General features: G+C 38.0%; 2 protein-coding genes across 3 annotated transcripts; both read right to left on the bottom strand.

Annotated features, from left to right (window-relative positions):
- Nucleotides 1–261: 261 nt before the first annotated feature.
- On the bottom strand, nt 262–5,263 carry LOC116310110 (low choriolytic enzyme-like). 2 transcript variants are annotated; one of them, XM_031726853.2, is made up of 9 exons: nt 5,146–5,263; nt 4,943–5,021; nt 4,339–4,366; nt 3,729–3,857; nt 3,493–3,613; nt 1,626–1,804; nt 1,309–1,390; nt 760–896; nt 262–654 (listed from the first exon to the last, which is right to left on the bottom strand). In XM_031726853.2, the coding sequence occupies exons 2-8, from the start codon at nt 4,994–4,996 to the stop codon at nt 764–766; spliced, it is 726 nt and encodes a 241-aa protein (XP_031582713.2). In that variant the 5' UTR covers nt 4,997–5,021; nt 5,146–5,263; the 3' UTR covers nt 262–654; nt 760–763. The 2 variants fall into 2 exon arrangements, with proteins under 2 accessions (XP_031582713.2, XP_039471710.1); XM_039615776.1 differs by lacking the exons at nt 4,943–5,021; nt 5,146–5,263 and adding an exon at nt 4,584–4,754.
- A 2,089-nt stretch (nt 5,264–7,352) lies between these two features.
- On the bottom strand, nt 7,353–11,090 carry LOC116310111 (high choriolytic enzyme 1-like). Its single transcript, XM_031726854.2, has 9 exons — nt 10,961–11,090; nt 10,728–10,755; nt 10,557–10,607; nt 10,319–10,450; nt 9,862–9,982; nt 9,184–9,362; nt 8,768–8,849; nt 8,003–8,138; nt 7,353–7,868 (listed from the first exon to the last, which is right to left on the bottom strand). Exons 1-8 carry the CDS (start codon nt 11,006–11,008, stop codon nt 8,009–8,011), a joined length of 771 nt encoding a protein of 256 aa, XP_031582714.2. The 5' UTR covers nt 11,009–11,090; the 3' UTR covers nt 7,353–7,868; nt 8,003–8,008.
- Nucleotides 11,091–11,290: the final 200 nt, after the last annotated feature.

Below are 11,290 nucleotides of genomic sequence, written 5' to 3'. Positions count from 1 at the left end.
CCACCAGTAGGCAACGGGTGAAGTGTCTTGCCCAAGGACACAACGACCGAGACTGTCCGAGCCGGGACTCGAACCGGCAACCTTCCGATTACAAGATGAACTGCCAACTCTTGAGCCACGGTCGCCCCAAATAAATAGAAAGGACGCTGGACTGGAAGGTAAAGTGATTATTGAAGCCAAAAGGGCCCTAGATTATTCTTTACTTCCACTCCTACAGAACATTTAAAATACTAAATGTATGAGTCATTTATGAGTATTAAATTAGATTTTTATTGAGAAGAGACACACCATATGAAAATAAATCAGAAAATAAAAATGACTAGTGAGTATAAGATGTAAGTGTAACTGCACCAAAATGGAAACAGGATATAATCTCACAAGCTTCAAAGGAATACTGAAGTGCAGACAAAGGTGAAGACATTTCTCCCACATAAAATATAACAGATGACGATGAGGAAGAGGTCTTTACCAAGTTCTAATAGAGGCTTTAAAAAATGTCCGGTAGGCTCTTAGTACTCGATGGCTACAAGCTTCAGTCCACATTTTCTGGTGTTGGAGTAACATTTTTGCAAACAGCAGATCTGGTTTGCTGATGTGAACATGACGAGTTGAGAGCTCAGTGTCAGTAGTCCCGTTTTTTCCATCGTTACAGGTCTGTTTAACAATACAACACAATGAGTACTTTCACACATTCACTGGGTTTTTCACATAATCTAAGAAAATGTCATAGAGAAAGGTTTACAGTGACATTGTTCTTACCTTTTCACTTACTGCACTTGTAAAGTCTGTTTACACGGGCGATGTCGTTGGCACTCATCTGTTTGGCATCTCCAAAGTCCAGCTTATGACTGGACCGAGCAAGAATGGTCGGACTCCGGTTTCTGGAGAAGGCGTGTCTAAAGAAAGACACAAACATGTTTGTTATAAAGAGTAAGGGAACACAAACACATATATCAAGGATATTTATGATTAAGGAGGTAAGATTCATATATATTCTTTCCTGCATATTAGTTTTCATCTCTGTTTTTTTTGTAGGTTAATGCAGTGTCAGTCTAAGAAAGTTTTGCACCAATTTCTATGCAAATTTAGGAACACTCACACTTACCAAGAAAACTGTTTTTGTCAGCTGAATTAAACTTACTCATAGTAATCAGTTCTAACACTTTTAGTTGAATTTTCCAGGAAAAAATGGGCCGCATATTGTACAAAGAAAGTCTGTGCAAATCCTATGACTCCACTTTAAGAAACCAAGTCTGACATCGATTTACTCCTGAAAATACACATGTAAGGACTTACACAAAGACTTACTTCGTATACTGCATGACGGATTTAAAGTCATAAGTAGTTCCCAAGTTGTTAGTCTGCACCTTCTTGAAGTTGTGTTCGTGTCCTGCACAGGAATTGGAAAAAGAGCAAAGACTCAGCTGCCTTTCCTTCCAACCTCCAAATCTTTTTTCAGGTTTAGGTTGCATGTAGAATCTCGTTATTCATTAACTGCCACAATATCTAAGCAGGAGCATTTCATTTTCCTGGGAAACAAGGCTGTAATATGACATTTTAAAGTAACTTAGTAACATCTGCATTCATTGTATAGCACATAAAAAATACACCAAAGCTGAGCTGACCTGGCTTGATGTTTTCAGTGTGGATGTAGACATGCTTGTCTCTGTCAGAGCGGGAGTGCTCGTGGCGAAAGCCCAGAGCATGGAGAACCTCATGTTGTACAGTGGATATGTTCAAACAGCGGGATGTTTTCAGGGAGATTTTCTGTTTCCCTCCCCGACGGCCCACTTTGGATGAACACCTGACGTACACACAGTGAAAGACAGGTTATTATAGGTCATTGAATTCATGTTGTATTAATTTATTGATATAATGTGTTGAATAACTATGTTGAACTGTTAAAATCGGAATGATTTGCCAACTTTCAAAGTATTTAAAAACACAGACCATATTGCCAAAAGCATTTGTTTGTCTGCCTTCACACAAGTGACATCTCATTCTTAATCTGTAGGGTTTAATAGGGTTTGCAGCTCTTCAACTCTTCTGGTAAGGCTTTTCACAATGTTTAGGTGTTCATGGGAATTTTTGACTCTTCATTGATAAGCATACTTGTGAGGTCAGACACTGATTATGGCCTGGCTCACAGTCTCTAATCCAAAGCTGTTGTATCGGGTTGAGGACAGGACTCTGTGCAGGCCAGTCAGGCTCTTCCACTCCAGACTTGCTCATCCATGTCTGCTGAAGTATTAAGCGACCAAGCATTTCATAAACTCACTGTTCTTAAGGTGTGGAGAATGTTTCTACTTCTTTTATTTGTGATGTTTTTTTTTAAGTATTAGACGGCACTAATGAGTCTAGTACATGAATGCATTTGACTTGTGGCTTGTTTCCACAGTTATATACCTTATGATATAAAGCTTACACGCATTATGAAGCTCTTTCTGTAAGTGCTCTCCTCCACTCCTCCACATCTTTTTCACCTTACGAGGTCTTTCAAGTGCTAGGATGGTTTATAGTAACTGATCGTGTGAAAGATAAGGGAAGTTGTTAGAAAAGGAATTGCAAAACGACTAAAGTATTTCCAACAACTTCTTCTTTGTTTTTAATGAATAAGACTTATATTTAATGCCAACAGTAGGTAAAGGTTTCAAAAACAAAAGTTCATGCTACGTTCAGTTATTTCCTGAAATGTATTGATTTTGTTGAGGTAGATACTCAACTTTCCCATAAGAAAACTTGCACTTGTATGCTCATTATTAAAATAGTGTACTTTTCTGAAGTATTCAAAAATGCATTTTATGTTTGTTCTTGACTCCACACTCTAAATTTAGAAGGAGATATTGCCACGCTTCCACGTCACATAAAAAAGAGATATTCTTGAATTAATCAAAATTTGGTTGTTTTCAGTTTCACTTACAACATTTATAAGTACTTATTACTTTATAAGTAAAGAAACTAGCCACATTGTCAGAGGTTATCAGAATGACTAGAAAACTTTTAGGATGCCAGTCAAAATTCTCGCGATGTGGAGAGAAGGGTGAGAGAACCCAAACACAGGAGTCACGGCTCAGTGATGAACGAAGACTATTTATTACAAGAACGAACGACTGACTGACTGAGTGAGTGAGTGACTGAACTGAAAACACATAAAACAACGATTACAACACAATGAACTGGAGGAAACTAGGGACTTAGATGCACTAAGGACTGATGATGATGATTAGAGACCGGTGAGTACACAGCTGAAATTAATCTAACTAATGATACACAGGAAGAGAACTAGAACATAGACGGAGACCAAAATAGTGAAAGAGGAAGCGTTAACATGTGGAAAATAAACAGGACATGAACAAACTGAAAACACTGGGTCAGCGACTCAGGAACACTGACAGTAATCTGACTGTTCATGTGAACTGTTCATGGCTGGGCAAAATGATAATGTAAGCATGTGTGAGGAGGAACTCATGTCAGTGCAGCGTGGGTTCCTACCTATCTCCAGAAAAGAAGTAAAGGTAATCCATGTCATTCAAAGTCTTTGGAACAAAGCGAATGCAGGTGGACTCATGGAAAGACAACAGTCCTCTGGTGATGCTTTCATGTTCTGCTGAAGCTGCAGATAAAAAGAAAACAGTCTTCAGACGAGTTCTACAGATAGGTTTCTTCTTTCAACCATAGAAAACTTACATCTCATATAAAAGGTCATAAAAATAGCTAGTGCTGCTTACTATATGAAGCGGAGATCTTAAAGGGCACAATGACGTAGTGTCCACCTGGCCACTTGCATTGAGTGTATGTGCATGGATCTGCATTCCTGCGCAAGCGAGGTGAAATATTCCCAAAGTGTAGCTCCTTCTCTACAGAAACAAGAAGTTTTACATGTTTGAGGGAACCTCGGACCATGACTTGGATACGCAGTTAAGAAAATTAATATCAGATCTTTTTTTTCTTTTTTACACATGTTCTGTGACACAACCAAAGAGAATGGGCTACAGCTAACCATTGTGTTTATTAATGTGTCAGTTTTAATTCCTTCGAGGATTTGATTACTACTTTATGAAATAAGAGCTTTATGGTACATGCTCAGACTGCTTATCATGTCCAAAACAATTGTTTCAGTGTTTAATTTTTTTTTCATTATTTTGATATTATGTGACATTGTCACATGGCAGTCATACAAATCAAAGGTTTATGAAGAGTTTCTGTCTTATGCCACTGTTGGCTTGTTCGATGAGTTCATAGATGCCATAAGACTCATCTGACGGTTAGAAAGAACAGGAGCAGCTTAACTTTTATTTTCAGTGTCTGTTGTCTGTCAGGATGCTTTATTTAACTCACCACTTTGATCTCCATCGATAGGTGCATTCTGCAATACAAAGACACGATTATAACTTTTTAATCAACTCCTATTAAATTGTCTTCTGCTTAATGATGTTTGAAAATAAATTATCTTAAAAGTAAAAATGAGTCATAAAATCTTATAACATAAATTTTTTTATTTGTTTATGAAATTCTGACAAGGGCAGCACGGTGGCATGGTGGTTAGCACTGTTGCCCCACAGCAAGAAGATCCTGAGTCTTACTGCGTGGAGTTTGCATGTTCTCCCCGTGTTTGCGTGGGTTCTCTCTGGGTATTCCGGCTTCTGCCCACAGGTCAAAGACATGCAGGATAGGTTAATTGAAAAATCTAAATTGCCCATAGGTGCGAATGGTTGTCTGTCCCTGTGTGTTAGCCCTGCGACAGACTGGCGACCTGTCCAGGGCGTACCCCGCCTCTTGCCCTATGACAGCTGGGATAGGCTCTAGCAACCCCCGGGACCCTGAAAAGGATAAGCGGAAGCCAATGGATGGATGGAAATTCTGACAAGATGACTCTCCAGAGATTATATAGTTTTCATAGGACAGCAAGCAGTACAAAATCCTAGTACTGAGTCAAACTTACCAGAGAAATGACCGCCATCGAAAGAAAGAGGAGGGAGAGGAATGCTGGAGTCATCACTGATGGAGGTCCTCTAGTTAATCTTAAAACAGTCAATGTGAACAGTGTTGGTATAAAAAACAAAAAACAAGTCTGGTATGAAAATATACCCTAAATATAAAAGCTGAAACAGTACAGTGAAAAAGAGGCATAAGAAGGAGGTTTACCAGTAGTGCCAGGCGTGTCTTGTGTTCAGCTGCTCCCTCTTTATCGGGACAGAACGTGACTGGAGATTCACCAGTGTCTGTTAACATCATTTATCAATAATACGCTTTTTATGCAGTCAGGATGTAAAACTGAAAGAATAAATTTCCAAGTAAGAAATTACGTCACACTCCACACCCACTTCCTATAAATCACATATTTTTAATGACTAAGCTGTAACGGGGCGGCCGTGGCTCAGTAAGTAGAACAGAGAATCTGATTGGCACAAAAAATAACGTTTACATAACTTTGACGTGTCGGTGTATCTACCTGTGTGGAAATGGGAACATGACTACTCTATCCGTACAAACACTGACTTCTGGAATTAAGTATTTATTAATGACTTCAGCCAAAATTCGTAACAGTTTAATAAATGAGCGCACTTTTTGACAAATGCAGTGTTTTGATTGGTCAGATCTCTTTTTTCAGATCTGTAAAATCTAAAAAACTGAGCTTGATCCAACAAAATAAATGCTGATAATGCATCCATTGAAATACATGGTCAGTGTGAATGACTGTAATAAGAATAGGCGGGTCATAGAAATATTTTTTACGTGGAAAATATTTTCACTCGTCTTACGCACCTGAAGCGTAGCGGCCCTAACGACGGAGATCGGGGGTCATTTTGTATTCAGTTCACATGAAACTGTTAGCAACAAAAACAAAGTAGATAACTGTCTCTTTTTTTTCTTCTCTACTAAGATACCAAAACAAATCAGTAATATACTAAAAATACATGTGTACCACACTTACTCAGGAGTGTGTTCAGACTGATGGAAGGATAATAATTTATCTGAAATGGTCTTCCAATGTGGATGAAAAGCAAACTGATAACAGCAAAACAATTTCCGGCCAATATAGCTGCGAACATGATCCAGTGATTTGCTGTTGCATTCATGTGCTGTAGAAAATGGTTAAAAGATTCTGGAAGCAGTTCATTCCTGTTTACAAATACAGGACAAAAACAAAGGAGTGCGTCGAGAATCATTTTAGTTTTACCTGGAGTCCAGCAACGAGTAACAAACATGAAGTAGTCACCATTCTAGCATGGGTGAGATGGCTTATGGCCACTCAAGGTGATTACACAGTATCATTGGTTTTGATCATTGCATGTGTGCGTGCTGTCATTTGCTGTAAATCAATCAATCAATCAATCTTTATTTATAAAGCACTTTTCATACAAAAAAAAACTGTAGCACAAAGTGCTTTACATGGTTAAAAGCAGCCCACCCCACCCTCCCACTCACTCCCCACACTCTCATTAACAGAAACGATCATGAATACACACATTCTCCCCCCCCACCACACACACACACACACACACACACACACACACACACACTTAAAGAATGATATTAAGCTGGGTACGCATTAGCCAAGTGAGGAAACACTATCACAGGGAGCCGTCTGCACCGGGAGCCAGTCACAGACCGCAGCCTCCAGGCTGGGCACGCAGCAGGAGGGAGGCAAACAAGCCCCCCAGCCAGGCTGAGAAGACCCACAGAGCCCCAGCAGCCACAGTCGATCACAGCCCCGGTGCAGAGAGCCCCCTCCGAGGAAACACTGGAGATATAACCTAATAAGAATATAAACAGGATAAAGAGATAAAATAAATAAAAGTGGGATACAATATAAATATAAGTATATGACTGATGACTTTAGGTTTTACCGATAATAAAAACACACGAGGAAAATATCTTGTTAGTAACACCTTGAAATGAATTTAATTAAAATTCAAATTGTAAGGTTTATATACTACTTGTATATAAAATGACTTTTACGAGCAGGAGCCAGGGACACATCACATTCTGTATGCTTTAATATGCACATTATGGCTTTATCTCCAAAGAGGAGTTGGAAAGAAGTAATGTAGGATTAGTGTTTTCTTTATATCTGCATCTCATGATACAAATGATGCCAAAAAATTATAAGCAGGTTTCAAAATGGAGGATTATCTGGTATGAAACACACTGGTTTCACAGTCAGATCGAACCAATTATATAATAATAATCATTTATGTCTTATGTTGATTAATAATAACAATGAGTAAGAGTTTGATGCCACTCTTCTTTCTCCTTGGTCTCAGGTTTGTGTAAAAGAATAAATCAGTGTCAATCCATTTTTAATTTTAATCTCTGAACGATTTAAAATAATGAAATATTAAGACCTGTTTTTACACCTGTAGGTGTACATGTTTATTTTTCACTGCAAAAATGAATACAAAGTCACAGAATATATGACAAGTATAAAAAGCAAGACTAAAATGACCAAACCTTAGACAATTAAATATGTTGACATTATTTCAGGGATGATTTTAGTTAGAAATTGTGTTACGTTAATGACTTAAATAAAGGGCTAACAGCTACTTTTATTTTAGAACGCATCTATCTGCAGACTGCTTTAAAGAGGCACAATAAACCATTTACAAGCACTGACATTAATAACAAAAGTAGAAATAGTCACAACACAAAGACATTCATTTGCATTTCCAGGAAATTATCAAATAGATTAAATATTAAATTAAAACAACATCACACACAATTGTAAAAAACTAGTGAATATAACTTTCCAAATATAAATGAACTTCAGATCTCTATATTACATTTATGTTTCCAATATTTTTACAGGACAACAGGCCGAGCCAAAGCATCTGGATTCTGGCTGTTTCTTGCCGTCTTTAAAACTTCTGGTTAATGGAAGAAACATAAAACAAACTGAGTGCCGTGTATTATTCGTTGTGTTTCATATGTTAATAGAATGACTTTCTTATAGTAGTATTATATAAGAAAGTCATTCTATTTGGTTTATTATTTCACTCACAATCTTTTACCAGCAGCCATACAGCTTGTTGACACGGGCAATGTCATTGGCACTCATCTCGCTAGCATATCCAAAGATAAGGTTAGCATTGGACTTGGCCACAATGGTGGGCTGCCCGTTTTTGGAGAAGGCATTTCTAAATGAAAACACAAAGAGATCGGTTCACACACAGCACAGACTTTTTCCACAATCACGTATTTACTGTATTTTTTGTATTTTTGCCAAATGAGCAGTGCATGAAAAAACAAGATGAAATTGTAAGAAGCTAGCCATTAATAAATTTAAACAAACAGGACCAAACCAAAGTAAAAACACTCTGAACATTGCACTAATTTCAGGGCTAATAGTTGGTACCACAATCTGACACACTGGTCAGAAATTCTATCAAAAGGTTTTGTTAGCTACGTGGACTATGACAACCTGGTCCGGTTGGCTCCTAATGCAGCTGTCAGCCTGCCTGAATACAGCCTTAGCAATTGATTTGGGGGCAACCACTTGGAACGGGTTAGAATTTTTTGTTTTTCTAGCAACCGGTGGTTGAAAGGTGCTCATCTACCCTACCCTACTTACATATGGGCACTTTATGATCCCAGAGTTTTCCTACTCTTTGTACTATTTTTGAACTAAACAACTTTGTACAAAACAGACATTTATCAGAATTTTCATATCCTGCAACACAACGTTGCTGTGGTAAATGTGAAGCTTAATGTAAAACTGAGTTCACATTATGCCTAAATCCCACACATGGATTAAAAAAAACCTCACCTGCTGTAGTGCATGACAGAGGTGAAGTCATAAGAAGTCTCCAAGTTGTTGGTCTGCTCCTTCCTAAAGTTGTGTTCTTTTCCTGTGCAGAAATTGAAAATAGACAAAATATTTATGTTCAGTTTTAGATGTTTGTTTATGCAGTGCTACCCCAGTATAACTATATTTTAGTTGTACTGATGTCCTTTGAGTTTCAGCATCATGGACAGGTCAGTGTGGCTACTACTGAGCAGGGCTGGGAGTCGAAATGTATCATTTGCTTATGTCGTCAAAACATTAGCTTGGACTCAAATTTACACTGAGAAACAAGGCGAAACTATGACTTTTAAAATGACACTCAAGATGAAAACCTGCTGCTAGTTAGTAAACTCATTAACATCTCATAAACCAGAAAAAGTCTGTGTTGGTGAGCTGACCTTCCTGAATGTTCTCGTTGAGGATCTGGACGTATTGATCTCTGTCAGAGCGGACCTGCTCATGGTGGAAGCCCAGAGCGTGAAGAATCTCATGTTGCACTGTTTTGTGGTACACACAACCACCTTTCTGCAGGGAGACTATCTGGCCCCCGTTCTGACGGCCCAGGTGGGACCAGCACCTGTTAGACAAACAGTAGGATCAGTAAGAAACAGAAATGCTGATGTCAGATACTTAAATGAATGGAGCAGCAGCCAGTTATCTCATCCCTGTCGATAACATATCTAGTTTAAAAACTGCATTATTTTATTGTTATTTTTCTTTTTTGTTTCAAAACTGCCATGTAACGTTCTGACTGCTTGTTTTTAATGAAAGGCGATGTATAAATACAGGTCAGCTGAGCAAATAAGGTTGGATTCGTTTGAATAAGACAAATTAAATAAAAACAAAGAACAACAACAATGCTGTCAGTTTAATCAAATGGAAGGTGCCAATCTCTAGTGTAAGGACCAGTAGACTAAATTAGTTAAATATTTAACGAGAGCTGGACATTTAACTGCTACTGTTTAATACAGGGGTGCCTCTTCATTTAATACAGGGGTGCCTCTTCATTAAACTTCAGAAACCTGGGAAAATGTTGGCCATGTTTTTCTTGTTTGTAGTCCAGTTTGTGTTCCTACCCGGTTTTAGACATGAAGTAGAGGTAATCGCGATTCTCTGGCTTCCACCAGACAAAACGAATGCAGGTGGAGCTGTGGAAGGACACGAGGCCTTTAATGATGATGTCTCGCTCGCTGGGGGCTGCAGAGAACAGTGAGAGAAGCTTTTACTCTAAAAAGTCCAGCAGGTAACATACACTTCTAACTCTTGGCTCTTATTTTAGCTGATAATCAGTGAATCATATCGGGTGGATTTGAACACACTTTAATTGTAACGAAACAGGTAATGATATGCAAACAGAAAAAATAAGTGAAAAGCTATTTTATTTACATAAACACAAAAAAGAACGTCTGCTTAACAACTTTTAAGTTATCTTTAATTTAGTTGTAGTTTGTATTTCATCATACTTACATGTATTTATTCAGTCAAAAATCTCATGTTCACACATTTCACTTAAAAATAAGAGCTGCTGCTTACTGTATGCAGAGGAGATGAAGACGGGCACGTAAACGTAGCGTCCACTTTTAGGCCATTTGCAGCCAGTGGCTGTGCACGGGACTGCATTCTTGGTTAAAGAAGGTGCAATGTCACCATGAATCAGGATTTCAGCTGCAGCGCAACAAACAGACTTTATGAATACAATATATAGCCCATGTGTACATATAGATATCTATGTGTGTGTGTTTATAAGTTCCAGGATGCTATGTTGTCTTACATATGTCTTCATTGGCCTTTTCGATGATTTCAGAGACATCTAGAGACTCGTCTGAGGGGGAAAATTAAAAACGACAGCAACAGTCTTTTTGTATGATTTTAAATTATTCACATTAGATTTCAGAGAAGATTCAATTTCACTTTGTTATCTGGAAACTATTATTCAACTCACTGCTCTGATCTTCATTTTTTGCTGCATTCTGCAAAATAAAGACAACAAATTCCACAACTTTTAATAATCTTCAGTGATGATGACTGTCAAGTAAAAACTAGACAGTCAGTTTGTGGAGCTATTTACCACAAACATTTTGAAAACAAATACTTTGTTTGCTTTTTTCTCTTCCTCAAAGGACACTGTGGAGCATATTGCACCATAGATCCAAGTGTTTATAGAGTTCAACTTACCAGAGGAACAGCCGTCATCAAGAGCAAGACAAGGAAAACTGGAGTCATGATGATGGTCCTCTGTAGTTTAACTTCAAAGCTAAAACAGGTCAGAAAATGCAGTGAGATAAATAAGAGGTAAAAGCAGGTGTCTGATACTGGATGCAGTGAGTGTCATCTCTTTATAGGGAACCCAGAGAGGTGTGACTGTGACTCATACAATGTCAGTCATAAATCAGTAACTTTAATAGTGTCCATGTAAAAACAAAAGGCAATAAACACATATAGGAACACAAATACTTCCCTAAAAATCATTTATAATTTTATGATTCATGCTTCTGTCAATCATTA

Source organism: Oreochromis aureus, linkage group 1, assembly GCF_013358895.1.
Source record: "Oreochromis aureus strain Israel breed Guangdong linkage group 1, ZZ_aureus, whole genome shotgun sequence".
Taxonomy (NCBI): Eukaryota; Metazoa; Chordata; class Actinopteri; order Cichliformes; family Cichlidae; genus Oreochromis; species Oreochromis aureus.
Note: the sequence above shows the minus strand (reverse complement) of the source record. Positions and strands in the feature narration are given on the sequence as shown.